Source organism: Eucyclogobius newberryi, unplaced genomic scaffold (assembly GCF_026437365.1).
Source record: "Eucyclogobius newberryi isolate DKJ021-1_F unplaced genomic scaffold, fEucNew1.0.hap1 SCAF_11, whole genome shotgun sequence".
Lineage (NCBI taxonomy): Eukaryota > Metazoa > Chordata > Actinopteri > Gobiiformes > Gobiidae > Eucyclogobius > Eucyclogobius newberryi.
This window is the reverse complement of record NW_027315735.1, coordinates 17,685,619-17,707,015: the sequence shown is the minus strand read 5'-3', so window position 1 is coordinate 17,707,015 and position 21,397 is coordinate 17,685,619. Positions and strand designations below refer to the sequence as shown.

General features: G+C 40.3%; 4 protein-coding genes across 5 annotated transcripts; 2 read left to right on the top strand and 2 right to left on the bottom strand.

The window, feature by feature from the left end:
* Nucleotides 1–43: 43 nt before the first annotated feature.
* Nucleotides 44–6,134, top strand: LOC140350750 (N-alpha-acetyltransferase 15, NatA auxiliary subunit-like). The gene is made up of 20 exons (XM_072436219.1): nucleotides 44–233; nucleotides 938–1,022; nucleotides 1,251–1,355; nucleotides 1,455–1,612; nucleotides 1,686–1,820; nucleotides 1,893–2,046; nucleotides 2,150–2,269; nucleotides 2,366–2,461; nucleotides 2,536–2,642; nucleotides 2,713–2,785; nucleotides 2,867–3,036; nucleotides 3,110–3,262; nucleotides 3,338–3,466; nucleotides 3,799–4,012; nucleotides 4,094–4,287; nucleotides 4,362–4,470; nucleotides 4,657–4,755; nucleotides 4,833–4,976; nucleotides 5,049–5,146; nucleotides 5,380–6,134. The coding sequence occupies exons 1-20, from the start codon at nucleotides 180–182 to the stop codon at nucleotides 5,587–5,589; spliced, it is 2,607 nt and encodes an 868-aa protein (XP_072292320.1). The 5' UTR covers nucleotides 44–179; the 3' UTR covers nucleotides 5,590–6,134.
* Nucleotides 5,885–10,588, bottom strand: ugl (ureidoglycolate lyase). The gene is made up of 15 exons (XM_072436233.1): nucleotides 10,568–10,588; nucleotides 10,142–10,270; nucleotides 9,847–10,065; nucleotides 9,580–9,670; nucleotides 9,435–9,511; nucleotides 9,179–9,289; nucleotides 9,047–9,106; nucleotides 8,815–8,971; nucleotides 8,122–8,320; nucleotides 7,972–8,050; nucleotides 7,634–7,726; nucleotides 7,477–7,549; nucleotides 7,343–7,410; nucleotides 6,478–6,602; nucleotides 5,885–6,357 (listed from the first exon to the last, which is right to left on the bottom strand). Exons 1-15 carry the CDS (start codon nucleotides 10,571–10,573, stop codon nucleotides 6,201–6,203), a joined length of 1,644 nt encoding a protein of 547 aa, XP_072292334.1. The 5' UTR covers nucleotides 10,574–10,588; the 3' UTR covers nucleotides 5,885–6,200.
* A 243-nt stretch (nucleotides 10,589–10,831) lies between these two features.
* hars (histidyl-tRNA synthetase) lies at nucleotides 10,832–15,690 on the top strand. Of its 2 annotated transcripts, XM_072436247.1 has the most exons (14): nucleotides 10,850–11,023; nucleotides 11,648–11,983; nucleotides 12,062–12,151; nucleotides 12,359–12,478; nucleotides 12,543–12,638; nucleotides 12,783–12,908; nucleotides 12,986–13,093; nucleotides 13,179–13,277; nucleotides 13,595–13,688; nucleotides 13,780–13,907; nucleotides 14,181–14,459; nucleotides 14,529–14,645; nucleotides 15,153–15,299; nucleotides 15,381–15,690. In XM_072436247.1, exons 2-14 carry the CDS (start codon nucleotides 11,879–11,881, stop codon nucleotides 15,432–15,434), a joined length of 1,563 nt encoding a protein of 520 aa, XP_072292348.1. In that variant the 5' UTR covers nucleotides 10,850–11,023; nucleotides 11,648–11,878; the 3' UTR covers nucleotides 15,435–15,690. The 2 variants fall into 2 exon arrangements, with proteins under 2 accessions (XP_072292355.1, XP_072292348.1); XM_072436254.1 differs by lacking the exon at nucleotides 11,648–11,983 and having other exon boundaries at nucleotides 10,832–11,023.
* A 511-nt stretch (nucleotides 15,691–16,201) lies between these two features.
* Nucleotides 16,202–18,412, bottom strand: dnd1 (DND microRNA-mediated repression inhibitor 1). Its single transcript, XM_072436278.1, has 5 exons — nucleotides 18,318–18,412; nucleotides 17,692–17,797; nucleotides 17,276–17,601; nucleotides 17,052–17,184; nucleotides 16,202–16,659 (listed from the first exon to the last, which is right to left on the bottom strand). Exons 1-5 carry the CDS (start codon nucleotides 18,336–18,338, stop codon nucleotides 16,358–16,360), a joined length of 888 nt encoding a protein of 295 aa, XP_072292379.1. The 5' UTR covers nucleotides 18,339–18,412; the 3' UTR covers nucleotides 16,202–16,357.
* Between the last annotated feature and the right edge of the window lie 2,985 nt (nucleotides 18,413–21,397).

Sequence of the window (21,397 nt, the reverse complement as noted above, 5' to 3'; positions counted from 1 at the left end):
GTGGTCACGCAGGCTCAGAGCGGCCATGACCCGGAGGAGAAGCAACACAGCCGCGGCCATTTTGCTCTGAAGGGGGCCTCGGCTTCAACACGTGAGAGAGGAGTTTTCAAACATTTCAGCATCTCTGCCTCTGAGGAAATTATTCATGTGTTAACCAACAGAGCCATAGGAAGTCAACAATGCCGGCAATTATCCTACCGCAGAAGGAGAATGCCCTCTTTAAGAGAATATTGGTAGGCATCACACTGTCCATAACGTTAGCCTGTAAGCTAATGCTAGTTTCTAGCCACATCCCTGTCACAGAGGCTGGGAGTTAGCACTTTAACTATAAGCAAAACCAGACAAAGAGAAGAAGAGTACTTTTATAAAGACAAACTTTTACTGCTTTAATCCTAGAGCTTATTTATCAGTTGTAATGTTTAGTGTAGGTAAATAATGTGGCCTGCACCTCAGTGAGTGTCGGTATTTGACACATGACAGCTCTCAACTCGCTCAAGCTGAGTTCTTTGGACAGAAATAAAATAAGTGCTGTTAAAACCACAGTGTCATTTTCTCCTCACTTACACTTTTATGCACTTAGATGGCGACAGTAATGTTGTTTGGCACATTGGAATATGAAGTTTTCTGTCCCCTGGTAATAACTTTAGGATACCGGGTTTCCGGAAAGCAGAACAATATATATGTTTTTGTTTTTAAATGGCCACAATGTTATATTGATCAGTTGTTTAATCAAAATGTGAAATGTGGGTTAATAGACTGCATTCATTGTTTGTCACTTCTGTTGATTAGAAGGTGCTTTATATACTAAAACTGTTGAAATAATTTGGACATACTAATGGGTTCAGCGATAACATTTGATGAGACATTGTGCTATTACAGTATATTTGTGTTATATTAGCACATTTGGGAAAATAACTCTTTTTGTCTTTTGCTTCAGAGGTGTTATGAGCACAAGCAGTACAGAAACGGGCTGAAATTCTGCAAACAGATTCTGGGCAACCCAAAGTTTGCTGAACATGGAGGTAAGAGCTAAGTAGCTTAATTTAGAATCACTATAATAACATGTATTATAGTGATATAAGAATCATTATAATATTATAGACTGAATTTAAATAGGTCAAAGTTTCACAAAAGTTTTTTTTGAACATGTCAGTTCTTGCGGTCTAAACTTGAATTTGTCCAAGCAGGCTGTAACAACTTTACTGTCCAACAACACCACAAATCGATTTTTTTCATGTTGTGTGTTTCAGAGACTCTGGCAATGAAAGGTTTAACTCTAAACTGTTTAGGAAAGAAAGAGGAGGCTTATGATTTGGTGCGACGAGGTCTACGCAATGATCTCAAGAGTCATGTCTGTATCCTTTTTCAACCTGTCTTTGAATTGTGAATTCTGACTTTTACTTGTATCCAATTTGTCTTGGCTTTGTGAGTTTTTTTCCTGAACTCTTTGTTAGGCTGGCACGTTTACGGCTTACTGCAGCGCTCCGATAAAAAGTATGATGAGGCCATCAAATGTTACCGAAATGCACTTAAGTGGGACAAAGACAATTTACAGATCCTCAGAGACTTGTCCTTGCTGCAGATTCAGATGCGGGACTTGGAGGGATATAGGGTGAGCAGACCACAATGAGCCTGAACCAGAGTCCTGACTGATGTGTAACTTATTTTTTGCTTTCCCATAACAGGAGACTCGGTATCAGCTGCTTCAGCTGCGTCCAGCCCAAAGAGCTTCATGGATTGGTTATGCTGTCGCCTATCATCTGCTTGAGGACTTTGAGATGGCTGCTAAAATAGTGGAAGAGTTCCGAAAAACACAACAGGTAATTGACAATAGAAAATCAAATTTGATATAATTTTGAATTGAGTTAAAAGCTGTTTTTTAATTTGTTCAGACGTCTCCAGACAAAGTGGACTATGAGTACAGTGAACTTCTGCTATATCAGAACCAAGTTCTGAGGGAGGCTGGTTTGTACAAGGAAGCTCTCGATCACCTCAACAATTATGAGAAACAAATTTGTGACAAACTGGCTGTGGAGGAGACCAGAGGTAAGTGTTAATTCGATTATATTTGTAATTTCATTCAGTTTCATGTATGTATCATTGTTTCAAATTGCACTTATTGATGCCAAGTCTACTTCTACGTGTGTAGGAGAGCTGATGTTAAAGCTTGACAGGCCTGAGGAGGCTTTAGAGGTCTACAGAAAACTCCAGGAGCGGAACCCAGAGAATTGGGCATACTACCAAGGAATAGAAAAGTCATTAAATCCAGGTGAGAAAATGCTTGAACTCATCAGGTCCCCCTTGAAAATGAGACATTATTTATGATTTTTAATGTCCAAATGTCCCATCTAATTGTGCTACACAGGCAGTATAGAGGAGCGTTTTAAAATTTACGAAGAAGCTTGGGTGAAGTTTCCTAAAGGCTTGGTTCCACGAAGACTTCCTCTTAGTTTCCTCAATGGTAAATACTTTGTGGGTTTTGTTTCTGGTGTTGGATAGCTTATTATATTTTGGCTATGTTTTATTTAAATCCAGGTGAGAAGTTCCGTGATTGTTTAGACAGTTACCTAAGGATGAACTTCAGTAAAGGCTGTCCACCCGTCTTCACTACACTGAAATCGCTTTACACTGATAAAGACAAGGTAAAGTATTGCCCTTCTTCCTGCCGGTGTCATGTTTCTTAGTTCATTCATCATTGCTTTGTTGTTGCAGGTTTCAATTATTGAAGAACTGGTAGTTGGGTATGAGAAATCTTTAACAAGCTGCAGAATGTTTTGTGCAAATGGTAAGTTTTGTTTTAATGAACAAAATATTGCAGTTTTTATTACTCTTTCTACGTTGGGCCATAACTCTTTTTGTGTGACAGATGATGGTAAGGAGGAACCTCCTACCACGCTTTTGTGGGTACAATATTTCCTGGCACAGCACTTTGACTTTGTGGGGCAGTCCATTGTTGCTTTAGAATATATAAACGCTGCCATAGAAAGCACACCTACGCTTATTGAGCTATTTGCCATCAAAGCCAAGATTTACAAGGTACACTATCTTTTTTTATAGAGTTTTTTTGTTACAGTAGAAAACCATCATTAGCTTGTTTTTTTTACTTCAGCACGCAGGCAACATCAAGGAAGCAGCTCGGTGGATGGACGAGGCTCAGGCCCTGGACACGGCCGACCGCTTCATCAACTCAAAGTGTGCCAAGTACATGCTGAAGGCCAGCCTGGTCAAAGAAGCAGAAGAGATGTGCTCCAAGTTCACAAGGGTAAAGCGACCCGGACCAAGTTGTGTTGTGTAGCAGGCCATGCAGGTGCTAACATAGAATGTTACTTTGTGACAGGAGGGAACTTCTGCCATCGAGAACTTGAATGAGATGCAATGTATGTGGTTCCAGAGTGAATGTGCCTTAGCTTTTAAGGCCATGAACAAATATGGAGACGCTTTAAAGAAGTGCCATGAGATTGAAAGAGTAAGTTTGGCTTGATCCTTAAATTTTTGTTAAAATGTCATATGTTCTAAAACAAGTGCCACTTCATCAGTGTGGCTAGAAGCTTTGAGTAGTTGATTTGGACAAAATATACACTATAAAGTATTGTTGCTGACATACCATACTCATTTTTAATTTCTTTAAAAACATAAAAGTGCACTTTGCAGTGGTGTTTGGTTTGCCGCCTGCTTGTCTCCATGGAGATAACAAAAAAGTTCCATAGAGCACCTTTTTATTTTTATAGAGAAAGACCAAAAATTAAGCTTTTGAAGCTTTGCTTTCAATACAGTAACATGCCATTTCATTCTTCCCAGCATTTTGTGGAAATCACGGACGATCAGTTTGACTTCCACACCTACTGTATGAGGAAGATGACTTTGCGCTCCTATGTGGACCTGTTAAAACTTGAGGACGTCCTGCGGCAGCATCCTTTTTATTACAAAGCTGCACGCACAGCCATTCAAATCTACCTTGCCCTGCATGACAAACCTCTGACTGATGACAACAAGGAGAGCCAGGCTGACACTGGTATGTGTTCTCAAGTATATCTATGTGTCAAACGTTTTATATTAGATTACCTCTATTATTGTTCCTTTTCTCACTGCATAGAAAATTTGACTGATAAAGACCTCAAGAAGCTGCGCAATAAACAACGCAGAGCTCAGAAAAAAGCCCAGTTGGAAGAGGAGAAGAAAATTGCAGAGAAGGAGAAAATGCTGAAGAACCAGAAGAAGAAGAAAGAGGATGATGATGAGGAGATCGGAGGACCTAAGGAGGAGCTCATACCAGATAAACTGATAAAGGTGTGCTGCACTGGACTCCCTCTCTCCTCCTGTGTAATTACAACCAGATATCTGACACCTCTCTTTTCCATCAGACCGAGTACCCCCTGGAGGAGGCTGTGAAGTTCCTGATGCCTCTGAAGAACCTAGTACGGAACCAGATTGAAACACAACTGCTAGCCTTCGAAATCTACTTCAGAAAAGGTCTCAACATTTAGTCATGCATACAGTATATTAAGCTGTAGATTTAGGTAGTTTTGGATATGAGCATTGAGGGCTTTGGTAATTTTAGAGAATATTAAGGTATTTGATATCAAAATAATCTTTTAGAGATATTTTTCTTAATGCATAAACTTTCCTAATGATATCGCTGTCATCTCTGTCCCCCAGAAAAGTATCTGTTAATGCTACAGTCCATAAAGAGAGCTGTCGCTTTAGAACCTTCTAACCCATGGCTGCACCAGTGTTTAGTCCGCTTCTTCAAAGGGGGTGAGTGCAATCCTGAACATACTGTTGTCACCCATGATTTTCTGCTGAATAATGAAAAATATTGTATTTGTGCTCAGTTAATGACAATGGCGACTTGGCTGAGGCGGTGAGGACCGTCCTGAGACAAGAGATTGCCAGACTTTTTGGAGAGAGCAATCCGCAGAGTTTCAACAAGAATTACCTGAGCCAAAATTCCAACTCCATCCCACATAGACTGGCCGGTACATACAAGTGCACAATGGCAGTGATTGTGAAGTTGTTTTGATGTAACTGTTTCCCTTTGTCATTCTCAGCTGCTAAAATGATGGTGTACCTGGAGCCCTCCACAGATAAGATGGCCTGTGAGATCGCCACAGCCCTGGACGAGTCACTGACTGGAAGCAGCATTCAGGTCCGTGAATAATGTGACTACATTAGATCACAGATGGTTTGAAATGACCTTTTACCTATTCATAAGATATTCTAAACATTAAATCACACTAAAGAACTAGTCAGGTTTTTTGTTTGTTTTTTATCTTTGAAATTATTAAGGATGGCTTCTTTTTTTCTTTTTTACATGGGGGATGTATAATCCAAGCTTTAGTCTAAGTGATGCAAAAAGTGAACCATGATTGTGTTCTACAGATCTGCACTGAGGTTATGGAGGCTCTGCGAAATGGGCAGCTGGGAGAGAACCAGGAGAAAGCAGCGGAGGCTTACCGCGCTGCCTGCCACAAGATCTACCCATACTGCCTGGCCTTCATGCCTCCTGGTTACCAGGACAACAACACCAGGATCAGTGCCAATGGTGACCTGTCGGCAGGAGAGCATGAGGAGATGACCAATGAGATGTGAGCACTGAGCAAGGGGTAATGGCCCCTGGGAAGCGCCCTGACAATGCACTGATCCAGACGGGACAATCGCCACCGGGAGAGGCACAAGGAGCAGGACCATGCCCATTTTACCTATTCAAACAATAAACTAGACACTGTCACTGCTGTTTTGTAAGTAATTTATATCCAACAAACTGGCACGTTGGTTGATAAGCAATGTTTGAAAAGAACCAAACAGTACCCTGCAGATGCTGGTGGCGATGCATTGTTCAGAATATGAGCTGCCGTTTGCCAAATAACAAACCACTCAAAAGACGAGATACATGATTTTATATAGAATTCATAGTACACCCCAATTGTTCCAACCGAGGGCTCAGCTGCACCAGAGTGAACTGGGACAGGAGAAGTGAGAAGCACATGGGACAGGACTGAGCTCTTGACTTTGGTGGGCTGAACATGCAATAAGTTTTAACATATACACATGAGTTTTTCTGCTGCTTGGGCTTTCTTTTTAAATGGGAGTTTATTAACCTGTGAGGTATTCTGAATAAAATTGGGTTGACAACATTCTTTTTGTAGTATTTTTGTTTCAACACTTTACACATAAATTTCACAATAAGATTATTTGACACCTCACAGTTTAGAATGTGGTGAATTGGTGCGTCTCGGGTTGAACTTATTTAAAAAGGTGAGGTCTTCAGATAAGAATGTGGTGATGAATGCTGGGAAATCTCTTTTTAGAACCATTTCTAGGAACATGTCTGCTGCTGTCTGTAGCTGCTGCTTAGCTCTGGAACATAAAGATCATATTTTACAAGTTTTATCAGACTTGAAGTGTTCCTCATCTGACAGTGCTACTAGTCAGATTATAATTGTGTTTATCTTATTTTGATATGCACAGTGTTCTTACCTATCTGAACTGCAGCTGACACTGAGCTCCAGTGTGACCACTGTAACGAGGGCAGCCACCATTTGTCTGTTCACCACCCGGCCGTCATCCTCTAGTCGAGTTCGATGGCGAATCCATTGCCACACCTTAATGTTTGCACAATTTTGTCTTAAAAAAATTACGCAATTGTATGTGGGGTGGACAATTTAAATAATATTGTAAATGCTAAATTTGAATATAGATTATATCTAAGTAAAAATGCTAGAAAAGGAGCTGATTGAAAATTAAAAGATGCCTATTTTTTAAAGTATGTCATACACCTTGAACTTTTCTACATTTTGTCAGGTCAAGATCACAAACTTAGATAAATCGTACTGCTACTACTTTTTTTTTTTTATTAAAAAAATTTAAAAGTGCAGCGTTCAAAGTATTCTAGTCTCCCGAGTCAATACTTTATGGAACTGCCTTTCTCTTGAAAAACAGCTCAAGCTCAGTCAGATTTGATGGAGAGCATTTGTGAACGGCAGTTAGATCAACTTTGCACTTTGATGAAGTATAATTTTCCTTTCACTTCACAATTGTTTGCCACATTGTATTGCTCATTCACAAAAAAAATGCAAAAACAATTAAGGTTGTGACGTGACAAAATGTGGAAATGTTCCAGGGGCACCAACACAAAGGTATAATTCATTTTACAGACATTTCACATTTTTTCCGTTACTTAAACCTCAGCCAATACCTTCAAAGACATGTTTTATCAAATTTCTGTTTGACATAATATTGCAATGAAATTATTGTTTGGATACTCAAAGAAAGTTGTTTTTTTGGGGGCGATGAATATTGCCCACCCTTAATTGTATGCGTAAAATAAGGGGGGAACGCATACTTGTGATCTTGATATCTCTGCAGTGGCTGAGTCTTCCACTTGGCCTCGGTAGAAGAAATGCCCTTTACCTTGGGGAAAAAAAGGAAGTTGGAGTGAAAAGTTTACCAATTAAAAATCTGCTGAATATCTAGTACCAGAGAGCCAAGCATTTATGAACAGGACACCAACTGCAATATTGTATCTCAACCCATTCAGAGTGACTCCTCCCTAAATACAAAAACATGTAATTGGTTTTATTTTAGATGTTGAAATGGCTTAGTAATGGTAGAAGGTGATGAGCGCATTACTCACCGATGGCATGGACAGTAAGTCGGTTGAAGTCACCACAACATCCTTACGAAGTTGCTGAAGTTGATTTTCACTTTCAGTGTGCATTTGAAAGAGCTGCAATAACAATGGAAAAGGTACCCATAATTTAATGTTTGTATCAGTTACTATTTACTTGTATTTGAAATAGCATTAAATTAACCCATAATTTATTGAATTATATGAATTACATGGACACATTTTGTCATAATGTGGCCACCTTGATGACCATGGATTCCACCTGTAGATTGTGTTGTAAATTATACATACTGCATCATTATTTGTGATTGTTTTTTTTAGAATTTGAGCAACTTGGTACGTACTTTTTGCATAGGTTTGATCAAGTTCAGGTCATACACCATGAAACCATCCACACCAGCTTTGATTTCCAATAATTTAAGTCTGTAAAAGAATGCCAAAGACTGGAAGATGCTGATTGCATGGATACCACAAATGTAAAATGTAGTTTGTACCTGGTGACAGTGTCCAACACGGTCTTGTAGGCCTGACTCTGTGTGTCGTGGGGCAGCAGCAGCGCAGCCATCCCGCCTGTGGCCAGAGCTCCACGTCTGTGACACGTCTGAACCAGCAAGTCCATGTAGCTCCGCAGAAAACGCTTCTCCATGTTCACATACTTACTGCGGTCGGGCAACATGAACGCCTTACGGTGACCTACAAAGGAATATGTGTGTGAAAACACATACCTTTATGATTTACCACTGGATGAACTCTGTCTAGATTAAAACATAAATAGAGTGGTTAGGGTAAACAAAGTGAACTGCACTTAATGCTAATCCTGTACATGTGATTTTGACATTTGACTTTTCTGGTTGAGCGTCTGCCACCTGCTTGTCTTTATATGGATGCTATTGCTTTGCTCGGAATGTTCCACAGTATGACATTAAACTTATCTATCTCCATGAAGCAGGCGACACCACAAGACCAGGTTACAGGTCAAATCAGTGGAGGGGCGAGCCCTACGAATGCATGTTTTTCAAGCATTCATTTTGGTCATTAAAACACCCGTCATTGCATTAAGGTAGATCAGTTTAATAATGGCATTCTAGTTACCACCAGAACAGTTACACAGCGCAGCTTTAACCTACCGGTATATTATATTTCATAGGTTACTTAATAACATAACACATGCTCGTTTATCCACCTACCAAACTTATTGACAAAAGAGGCAGAATAGTCCCAGATTCCGCAGTTGAGGCCAGCTGAATGCTCTCTCAGCTCATACACGATCTCCTCCATTTCAAAAGCAGCAAGTACATTCTCTATAAGGACTGTTGCTTTGATGGTGCCCACTGAAAGTCCAAGCTGCACAGAAAAACAACAAGATTAAATTCCTCAATTTTATAAACAATTTTACAGACTTTTTTTTGGTGTGTGAACCTTATGTTGAGTCCAAACAAATATCTTATTCCACAGTCTCGCTTCCATGAAACTCTCTACCTAAAAATATATAATAAATTAACTTTACACTGACAACACAGTGGTTCAACAGTGTCTGTTTGTATATCTTACTTTGGATAAATAGAAAAATGGACCACTTTTGTTTTCAAAAAGTGTCTTGCCAAAGTGAAACATAAGCAGTCCAAAGTCAAAGAGAGGCCCTGGAACTTGTCTTCCCTCCACCTAAGAAACACAAACAGCTAAATCACTATATTAAAGGTGCACTATGTCATTTTCTGATGGAAGGTGTGCCACCGGCTTGTCTCCATAATACACATTTAAAGTATTTTTTTTTCTATTTATAAAGATTTGAGACATAAAACTCCACCATCATGTTATGTTCCACCATGTTCCAGGCTCGTGGGCGGAGCATCAGGATTGGGGCCTTTGATATATGAGGAACATCTAAAGAAAATGTCAGACTGTTAATACAATTTCTAAGCATCATTGTGAATATGAGGGGGAAAACGCACTGGGAAACTGGTTGTGCACTGCCTTCCACACATTGTGAATGCCCTTGATCTGGTTGTGGAAAGTTGGGCAGTTTCCATCATCAAAGTCTACCTGTAATAATAATCATAATTCAGAATCTGCTCTGTGTGTGTTTTTACAAGAGACTGCATGGCACAAACAATTTGTTTCTCATTGGCTGGATAGTATTACTCAAATATTTGTGAAGTCAGAGATCCCATTTATTCGATGCAATAACATGTTCTTATTCTTCGTATCATGGTCCAAACCTGTATGCCTTGTGCTGGAGACTGCAGAGCCTTAATAAAACGCTGGCTGTCACATGGAGCTAAATCTCCGATGTCCACGTGTCTTTTCTGGAGCCGTGGGGGGACAGGGGGCACAGTCCAGTTTGGGTCACTCCTAATGTGGGCTGTGTCCTGTCTGAAACCTGGCAGTTCTCCTGTCTGATCCAAGTGGGCTTTTTTTGACACTCGTAAACTAAGGACCTGTCAGAGCAAATAGAAAGAGTGAGAAGCCGTTACAATGTTTTAGATGTTTTGAAGTTACAATTTAGCATACTACCTGATCAACTTCTCCCTCAAATGTGGAGATAAACTGATGGAGGAAATGTAGGCAGTCAGAGGTGAAAAGTGTCTCATATTCTGCTTTCAAATCAGAGGGAGGTGGGCACAGCTCCAGGCCTAAATGATCCTGCAAAAGAAAATGTCACCAGTACCAGCAATTAAGCATTCATGGTGTAAAGTAATCAATGTTGACTTAATTAGGGTATTTTATAAAATATAACAAGAATAAAATAGATGTAGAAATAATATAGACTTAAATACAGTGCAAACAAGGTCAGTTCAAGTCCAGGACAGTTTAGGTTTATGTCAACACAAATATATTCAAATTAATCAACAGCATAAAATAACTATTAATATTACTATTATTAGTTAATGTCTAACACATTAGGAATTAGAACAATCCATGTTAAGCTCCTGTACTCACAGACATGGTGTTTCAACCTCACTTCACCCAGCACTGTTGGACTTTGGTAGTACACAAACTGTAAGTGAACAGAACAGTGTTTACTTACGAGCAGAAAGAGTTGTTATTGTTGTAGAAATTACACTTTAATAGTTGTAGTACACTAATAAAACATTTAACCGTACAGTATTGATGAAATAATTTGAAATAGTTTTATTTAGTACACAAATGGGAAAATAACACAAACTCCATGAGACAGCTTTGGCTTTTAATGTGAAATGACAGAGAATCGGTCTGATTTCACTTCCTCTTCCGCCCTCTCCTGTCTCACAGCGGTAATGCTGTAACTAGTGGTGAATGTGCTAAGATTTTACAATTAAAAAAGACATGGACGACAAAACGCAGATACAAGAAGCTATCAAAACCCAGGGTGAAGTGGTCCGGAAGCTGAAGACGGAGAAGGCGAGCAAAGATCAGGTCGGTCTATTATCCCTGGGCACTTTAAACATGTGCTGCTGCAAATAAAAGGCATTGCTAGCTTCTAGCACTGCGCCATTCATTCAGTCTATGCAGACGATACATTTTATCTTACATCTGGGCTCGTTACATACTTACCAGGTGGGAAAGGGATCTTTATTCTCCTGACATGAGACTGATGCAACACCATCATCTTACTGTCAGCTGCACTGGCTAGGACGTGACTCACTCACTCACAACTACAAATGTTGGCCTGAACCAAAGGGAAGTTTGAGCAGATACAACTTTAGTAATTCACAATACAAACAACAGAGTTTAAAAAAATGAACCTTTCCCGATTAACAGAAATGCAAATGTAATGGCCTACTGTCTGAAATTCATATATGAAATGATTGGAAAATAAGTATTGACTGTATGAATATATTTGAGCAACTATGTTACCATTCTGTTCAGTTATAACCATTGTGATGCTTACTACTTACTAACATCTGTGAACACCAGAATACATTGAGTCAGGAGCAGTGTTTTATGTTGTTCTGGAAGGCCTCTTTGATTGACCTGGTACGTTTCATGTTCTATCCTCCACGCTGTGCTGATGGCGCATCATGCCTCGTCCCTCCCTAGTGCTAGGGTTGCTTACAATTTTCTCCTGTTCTTCCTGCCTGATCTGGATGACCATCGGCTGTGTGGACCTGCATCACCGTCCTCTTCACTTGTGGGGGATCTGAACTGTTCTGGAACGGTCACTTCCTGCCTCAATACCCATGATCCTCGGCTGACTCCCAATACAAATGGATGCTAATTATCGTCTTGAATGACATATTTGTTTGAAACGCCTCTTTTGCTGTGAACAACATGCTGGCCATGTTTGGTGTCCGTGTATGCTGTGGCTTATTGGGTTTGGGGACTGTGTCACGGGTCCGACTCCTGCGTTCTCTCTCTGGGATAACTGTTGCTCAGGTTTGCTCACACACATCCTTTTTCATGTTTGTACAGAACAGACTTATTTTACATTTGTCATTTTCCTCTGCATTACAGATTGATGAGGAAGTAGCAAAACTCCTGGAGCTGAAAGCTAAATTAGGAGGAGATGATGGCAAACATCAGTTTGTACTCAAGACACCAAAGGTAAACACCAAAGGTCCTTCTTCAATAAGTATCAGTGATCTTTAATGTCCTTATGGTTCATTGTGTTCCAAGGCTTTGTTTTGATGTGGTTGTGGGTTTCACAGTCACTATTTATACAATGCTTTCTATCCACATTCATTCACCTTGGAGAAAAAAAGATTAAATTTGTAGAATCGGTGTAACCAACTAACGAGTTTCCTTTTCCAGGGAACTCGGGATTACAATCCCAAACAGATGGCCATCAGAGAGAAGGTCTTTCACACCATCATCCACTGCTTCAAACGCCATGGAGCTGAGACCATTGATACTCCTGTTTTTGAACTGAAGGTAAATGTGTGTGTTTTTTATGTATGAGCAATGTAGTGCAATTATTAATGGTCTTCATGTGCAGGAAACATTGACTGGGAAATATGGAGAAGACTCGAAGCTCATCTACGACTTGAAAGATCAGGGAGGAGAGCTGCTGTCCCTCAGATATGACCTCACTGTATCCTTGTTATCAATACTTCCTTGAAACATGTTACTTTAGCAAAAATCCATATTCCTGATTGGTCAAAATATTACAAATACTATTCCACTGCTTGCACATTGGAGCCAAGCAGGCCACATGGTTTCCTTAATTGTTACTCAGGTCCCGTTTGCTCGTTATCTGGCCATGAACAAAATAACCAACATAAAGCGTTATCACATTGCAAAAGTCTATCGTCGGGACAACCCCGCCATGACCCGAGGGCGCTACAGGGAGTTTTACCAGTGTGTAAGTGCCACTTTAATATCCCCTCCACCTGCATACTGGGATTTATTTCTGATGACTAACTACTTATGTCCTCACAGGATTTTGACATTGCAGGGCAGTATGACGCCATGATCCCAGATGCTGAATGCCTGAAAATTGTCTATGAAATCCTTAGTGAACTGGACCTTGGAGACTTTCGCATTAAGGTCAATCATATTGCTTTGTCTTATACGTAGAGTTCTGTTGGCTTTAACTTATGACTTACATTTTGTTTCAATCCTCTTATTTTAGGTCAATGACAGACGAATCCTCGATGGAATGTTTTCAGTCTGTGGCGTTCCAGATGATAAATTCCGCACAATTTGTTCCACTGTGGACAAACTGGACAAGGTATAAGATAAGATAAGATATTCCTTTATTGTCCCACATAGGGAAATTTCATTGATGCAACAGTACTGTGGGGACCCAAGCAGAGAGCTTCTTTGAGTCAATAACAAGAGTGGACCATTTTTATATGGAAGACCTCTCTTTTCAAATACTAAAGTTTAATTCAGGGCAAACCTCCTGACTCCTGAGTACCTGCACTCAGTGAAGCTATTTAATAGTTCTCACATGTTTGTTTTGATATGAGACCGCCTATAATTTTCTCTTGATTGGCTGGGGGTCTGGCCTGGCCACAATAATGCCACAAATGTGTCTTTGTGCAGATGCTTTGGCAGGATGTGAAGAAGGAGATGGTGAATGAAAAGGGCCTGTCTGAGGAGGCTGCAGACCAGATTGGGGCTTATGTCAGTATGCAGGGTAAGACATGCTAGCTCCTTTGTCTTTCATGTACATTTGAACACCATGGATTTTTTTATGGGCTTGGTCTAGAAAGATATTTGTGTTGTAGGAGGAATGGACCTTGCTGAGCGACTTCTGCAGGATCCCAAAATGTCTCAGAGTAAGCAGGCCTGTGCTGGTCTGACCGACATAAAGCTGCTCTTCAGTTACCTGCAGCTCTTCCAGATCACAGACAAAGTGAGACATAACATTTTATAGAAATTAAGGAATCATTTAGTACATGTATCTTATTATTTGACAAGGCCCCTGTGCACATATTAATAATTCATTATCATATTGATAAAATCATGTGTGTAGTCTTTCAAGTTGTCTTTGTTTTTAAAATCCTCTCATATATAAACATTGGCTATATTAATTTGCAACTTTTAGGTCTTCTCTGTCTTGGTTCTATTTTTAGGTACATATTTCCATTGTTTCATATGAAAGGCAAAATGTCATCCTTCGTTGCAGGTGGTGTTTGACCTGAGTCTAGCTCGTGGCTTGGACTATTACACAGGGATTATCTATGAAGCAGTGCTGACACAGGCAGGAGTTTCCCCAGTGGTTGTTGAGGCTCAGAACGGGGCTCCGGGCTCCACAGAGGAGAGTGTGAGTGTGGGCAGTGTGGCAGGAGGAGGACGGTACGATGGACTGGTGGGCATGTTCGACCCCAAGGGAAGGAAAGTGCCTTGTGTCGGCGTCAGCATCGGCATAGAGCGGGTCTTCTCCATCATGGAACAGAAAGCCGAGGTAAGGCAGCAGTGTGGTCCCAACTTGTGTTATGGTGTACCATGATTAGATACTATCATGTTGTTTTAGGCCTGTGCAGAGAAAGTTCGTACCACAGAGGTGCAGGTCATGGTGGCCTCTGCACAGAAGAACCTGCTGGAGGAAAGACTCAAACTTGTCACTGAGCTCTGGAATGCTGGCATTAAAGTACAGTATATTTGTAATCTGGTTCAATAATTGTGAACTCAAACCCTTTTCATTTGGAAGTTAATGCATATTCATGTACATTCTTGTGTAAAACAGTCTCCACTACTTTCTACCATAGAACGCATCAGACAACCATCCAATCACAGCCAGATTTGAATCTGATCTGACAATGAATGTGCCTCTTTAACGCTGAAGACGTCTCCTTTTCAAATATACAAAAATAAACTCCGATTTGCAGATTAGTGCTATTTGTGTTGTTGCATAAATATTTTGACACAAACAGACCATGCATTTCTCTAATTAGTTAAGTCCCCTGTCAATCATGCCTATTGGAAATCGGGAAGATGGCATATGGCACCAAACCATACAAACATACAAATTATTTTAAAAGTGTGGGGTCTTGGCTGGACAGGCAATTTATCACCATGTTTAATTGCACATGTATTTCAAGGTGTTAAAATTGGACACTAGAACCTGATATAGTAAACTAGCCATTGTTTTTTTCAGGCAGAGGTGATGTACAAGAAGAATCCCAAGCTTCTGAGTCAGTTACAACACTGCGAGGAGTCTGGGATCCCCCTAGTGGCCATACTGGGAGAACAGGAGCTAAAGGACGGAGTGGTCAAACTTCGAGTTGTTGCCAATAGAGAAGAGGTACATTCACTGCAAGTACTTTTCTGAACCTTCATTATTTGTATACCTTTATTTTAAAACTATGTATACATTTCTCTGCAGGTGGACATCTCCAGAGGTGACCTAGTTGAAGAAATTAAAAGAAGAGCCTCATAAGACTATCTGGGTTGGAGACATTCTGCAAATGATATAAGAACTCTTAAGATCATGACAGATACACACTTGGCCAAGAAAAATAATTATAACCCTGGGCTCAGTTTTTCAGACAAAACAGAGCTCAAATTCTGTATCTGGTATAATCAATCAAATGTTGCAAAGCCAAGTCAAGCTTATGAATGACAATTAAGTAATTTCCGCTTGTACCATGTCTTTTTTTGTCCAAGAATCCAAATAAAAATGTTTTGAGTTTAAATGTGAAATGTAAGTGTTTTTAGGCCACACCAAGTGACTTTATTTAATTAGCATTTTTATAACATCAAACCAAATGAATAAGTTGCCTAGCTCAAGAGTAGGGAATTTCAGGGTGAAATGATTTAGTTTATATGGTTTATGTTGATTAAAGTAGGAATGTATTTGAACAGCAGTCAAGTACATATATTCTCCCTACGCGCCAGGATTAATTCAAGATACAATTATTCCCAGGGCCAATAAAACATACATTTTCTTAAAAAAAGACTTGCTAAAACTAGGCAGTTTTTATTAATTCTTAAACAACCATCTTTTTAAATCTTTTCACAAATATAACCACTTTTCACCAATGGCGTGAATATTTTTTTGCCTGCCTGGTTTACAGAAAGAACTACATAAAACATCTTAATAAAACAAAGTGTGTAGATATTTGAATAAGTACAAAGCTGCATCATTACAAATGTTATTTTAATTAAAAAGGAACACACAATGAAAGCCATGCAAAGGAACACAATCAAAAACATGCACAGGAGAGAAACAAAACCAACAAACATGACAAACGCATGCATCAGAAAAACAAGACAAAATACTGATAAAAACAACTACAGAATAACTTTTTTTTTAAACAATGATAAATGTAAGCCGTAATCAGCTCATGAACTGGAGGTTCTTTAGTGGTAGAGCGGCAGACGGTCTAATAGAGGAGGATGGGGAAGAGAGAAGAAACCAGGGGGCAGTGGGATCTGGAGCTGGGCAGTAGGACCTCCTACTGTCCGGCAGAACCCTGGAGGGATGGACGGAGTGTAGCGATACTGAGAGGGCAGAGAGGGGGGCTGCTGCCGGGCCAGCAGACGAGGAGGCTTCATGGGAGAGGTAGAGTAAACTTTCTGAGCGACCATAGGCTCATTTGGACTCGGCTTTCCTGACGATTGCCACCTGATTGAAATTGACACGGCAAAGTGCTTCTTGAATGCTGGAGAAAGACAAAAGAGTCAAATTACAGGGGAGGTAATTCATGCCATTATTGGATGACATAAAATGGTGCCAGTGTTCAGTGCTGCTACATCTGCTCTTGTCTTTGCGACTGACTCTTTTGCAACATGAACTGCAGTCTTGTTTACTCGAGTAACTTGCACGAGTTCCCTTCTCAAAATGTTCAGCTGGATTTTATCATAAAGGAATTAAGAGTACACCGGTTTCATCAAACATTAACATAGGCCTTTTTGGGTGAAATTACAGTGAAACTAACTAAAAGTATCTGGCATTGATCAAGTTCTAAACATGGAAATAACAAACAATGTTGAGGCTTTGACCACTGCCCTCCTTGCATGAAATATGGTGCATTAAAAAGGAGGGCCACCTCACCTTCAACCAACACTTTTTTGGCCATGGAGGCAGCATGATGCGATGTGAAGCCCACAATGGCAGACACACCTTCTATACCAGGTCCAGCTTTCAGAGAGACCCTCTCCACACCCTCAACCATTCCCTGGAGAACCTTAGCCAATGACACATGAAGCAGAGGGTAATCAGAAGTCAGAAGTCATTAGTGCAGGATATAGGTGAAGTTATAAAGCCTCACACAGTACCTGCAGAAGCTTCTCTTGCGGGGTGACCGGGGGCAGACCTCCAATGCACAGTTGCCTCTTCTCAGTGCTGCGTCTGACGGACAGGCAGCAGTCTGGCTCCAGCATGTAGCCGTTAAGGGTGCGGATGGCCTCAGTGGCTACAGTTGCGGATCCATATTTGGCATATGCAAATCCTCGATTCTGTCCACTGAAGTTCATCATGAGGCGGAACTCCCACAGCGGGCCCACCGAGCTGAACAGGGGGATAAGCAAGTCCTCATACACGTCCCGGGGAATTTGGTTGATGAATACCTCACAGCGATCTCCGGGCATGGGGCCATCCCAGCCTGAAAGTGCACGAGAAAGAACTTTTCTATCTTGTTCTATCATCGGTAATCTAGAACATCACGATACAATCACAAATAGGATGTACTCACCTTCAGGTGGCCCTCCATACCTCCTCTGGCCATTGACCTGTGTCAGTTGGATGTTGGTTTGCTTCACCCAGGTCTCCAGAGCCTGGACACGCACCGGGTTCAGCACCTGCAGAGAAACCAATAATAAATTCTATATGACAATACTTTTGATCCATGATAAAAGCCTCATTTTAAAGTAACTAGGCCTTAAGTGTAATGGTGTGCATCACTCTACACAGGCAGCCCACACTGTATTTAGAGGAACAGCTACATCTGTATCACATTTGAAGAAAGTAGACCCATGTTAAATCATTTAGCATGGATTTGAGTTGCCTTCTATTTTTAGACTCTGTGAAGGTTGGGCCTGAAAAAAAAAAATCAACAAATCAAAGTGAAACGATGTGATCATTGTGCAATAAGTTGTACAGCGCCTGCAGCAGAACAAAGGCCGTAGTTCAGAGAAAGTGTTTACTAAAGTCACACTTAAGTAAACAGTTACAAAATAAGGCGCCGCGAGTCGCGGGCGCCATCGCTGCTCCGCCGAGGATCAGCTCAACTCTGCATTTTCATCCCCAGAGTTTTCCCTTGACGCTTCACGGGTAAATGTGACACACTTAGACACATCTGTCTGAGGAAAGTGATTTTACCTGACTCCGTTCGCAATCCATGTTGTCGTCCGCTAGTTCGTGTTCGCGGGCAGTGACGCCACAATGAGGCCGGGCTCGCACCTGAGCTCCGCTCCTGCTCCACCGCTGCTCCACCTGCTCCACCCGCCGCAGGGGCGCCATGTGGGCCAAGGCCAGGGAGTTAGGACCACACCAACTGGAACCACTCATCATTTAGGGACATTAAGAGATTAATGATCGTGTCTTTTAGCCTACCACATGGCTCCTGAGATTGTAGGCCTTGACCTGGACCTTGTGAGTGCAAAGTGCTCTAGGATATGGAAATTATGAAAGCATCTTTTCTCTCTAAATGCCCTTTAAATTCTAATTACAGTTTGTCCAAATTTGATTCAGACCCATCGAACCTTTCATAGTCCTCAATCCAGACAGAAGTCCCCTACATGGAAATGACAGTGACTGTGGTTTTATAGAGTTAAGATCTAATAGAAGGAGTAGGCCTACATATTTCTTTGTTCTGAAAGTGTTATGCTTGCCCTGTTGATACAACAGGATGTTGTGACCGTAGGCCTAGGTTAAATAGGTTATTTTTCCAGACCTACTGACTATAGTCTAGACATATTACACTACTGAATCATTATCTAGATAAGACAATGTCAGGAGAGTCTACAAAATACAAAACAAGAGACACAAAATGGAATAAAACGACTTAACAACACTTGATGGAGCTGGTCTGTCTAGAGGAGGTAAAACACATTCTTGACAATTTCAGCCCAGAAACGTTAAGTGAGCGGCTCTTTGTCTAGAGCCACTGCTCTCACTGCCTCCACTGTGTTTAATGACTTTACTCACGCACTGTTATTACAGGTTATTGGTCATCCAAGTACAATTCTAATTCAAATAGTGATTTAACCTAAACTAGGTTTATTAGAAGGCATACATGCCTCTATATAGCCACGGCCAAATTCTAAAGAGTACACACATTAAACTAAATGTCTATTGTCATACATTTCATGCAGTTATTGGGAAATCCCATTGTTTTAGTTGGCCAGCTAGTTTCTAAAATATTCTGTTTGTACTACTTACTAACAAATTGACCAAAGACCTAAAATGAACTGAAAACACAAAAAAATGCAAATTAAAAACGTAGTCTTTGGTAAAAACTGAAAACAGTAATAATTCATTTATATGACACAATTTACATTGTGTCATATTATCATCATGTCTTTAAATTTGTGGCTGAAGGTCCTTTACCTGTGATTCATTGTCAAATCCACAAGGTGTCACTGTTGTATTGTGCATGTTTCCTTTACAGCAGTAGAGCAGTTGTACATGTACACCTAACCATCATTTTATTACTTTTATTGTTTTGAGTTTTGATTCATTTATTATGTATTTTATGTTATGTCTCTGTGTGCAGTTACTGTAGGCTTTTTGACAACATTGATTCAAGCAGTAATTTAAAATATCTGTTTCACATAAACACATACTTTGACAATCTTTGGGCTGAGGATGCATTATTCCCAAAGACAAACCTGTAAGTGTTGTGGCGCCTGTCGCTTGTTACAGTCCAGGTCTGGTGCACGGATGGGCTGCTTTGTCAGCATGGCTAACATTAGTTTCTCAATGCAAAATGCTGAATTACACAGTGGCTTATGGGAAAGTGAAATGCATTTGGATAACGCTGACTTTGATTTTTACTGAAGCTATTTGTTTTAGTTACAGGCTGGAACCCCACATGTGTCTCCCTGCTCAGTCTGGAACAGTGAGCACTGGAAGTCCGGCTTATCTGATACAAGAGCCAGGACTGCATGAGGAAGAGGACCTCCACAGGGTACAGTTCATCTTATGATGGTTAATGACTTTGTCTGCAAAGTTTGGATTTGAGGGTACTTCACTCTTTGCACATGCATCACATTTATGATTCTGAAACTATTCGAATAGTGAACTACTATCACTACAGAACTAAACCTGGTCTTACCCATGTAAATCAGGACTAAACCAGGTGCACAACTAGAACTAAATTCCAAACCCTGAATACCAAGTATACTTAGAGATATAAAATAACAATAATACATTTTATTTATGTATTTATGTGTTAACCTTTATTTCATTTGTATTCTAATTATAAATGATGTAAGAAAACCCGGATAAATATTAGTTTTTCAAGGGTGACCTGGCCAAAGGATCATAAAAACATTTACACACAAGCACTAAAAAAAAACCTGTAGGTGAGTAATAGGACTGCATTTAAAAGCACAGACCAAGTTCTTTGCTTTTTTAAAATAGAGCAAAAAACATTATTATTTAAAAACAAAACAAAGAACAAGAACCCTATGAACATTGTCTGTGCTTTTAAATGTTGTCCTGTTTGAATGTACTTTTCAGGCAAAGAGATGTACTTCAATCCTACTTTCCATTTGCTTCCGCTTGATCCGATGTAACAAGCCAGAATAACCCCGGGTATAGTTTGGCCAAGGATAAACTGTACTCGGGGGGTAAACTGTCCTAAAACAAATTATACCAGGGGTGATAAATTAGCCTAGGCCAAACTAAATCCCTCTGGGCCAGAGTATACTCCTCAGTTTGCCAAATGTATTATTTATTTATTTACACACACGCACACGCAGGTCATCATAATTATTATATAATTTAAATGGACTTTGGCTCTTGTTTACGATCTGGTTGCTTAGTAACAGTTGTGGGATTACCTCTGTCTACGTCATTTGCTGACCATGTCAAACCAGGAAGTAACATTATAAACATCATCAAAATTGCCAAATTTGAGAAAAAAAGGCAAAATGTTTGGTAAAATCTTAAACATAATCATATTCCCTTTGTTCTACTGAAAAAGTGTAGTCGAATGTGTCATATAGACTTTAATAATGCAATAAACCCATATGAGCTGCTATGATGTGTCCTCAGTTTGTCAGTTCACATCCCAGGTTCAATTATGACGGCATTGTCATTTCATACCACTAGGAGCCCTGATTACAGCAATTAAGTTAGCTTACCAGAACAAACTTGGCTCAGGAACAAGTGTGACTCAGAGGTCATGATCATAAAGGTGAGAGTAGGAATGTAGGTGACTGAAAAACTGGAAC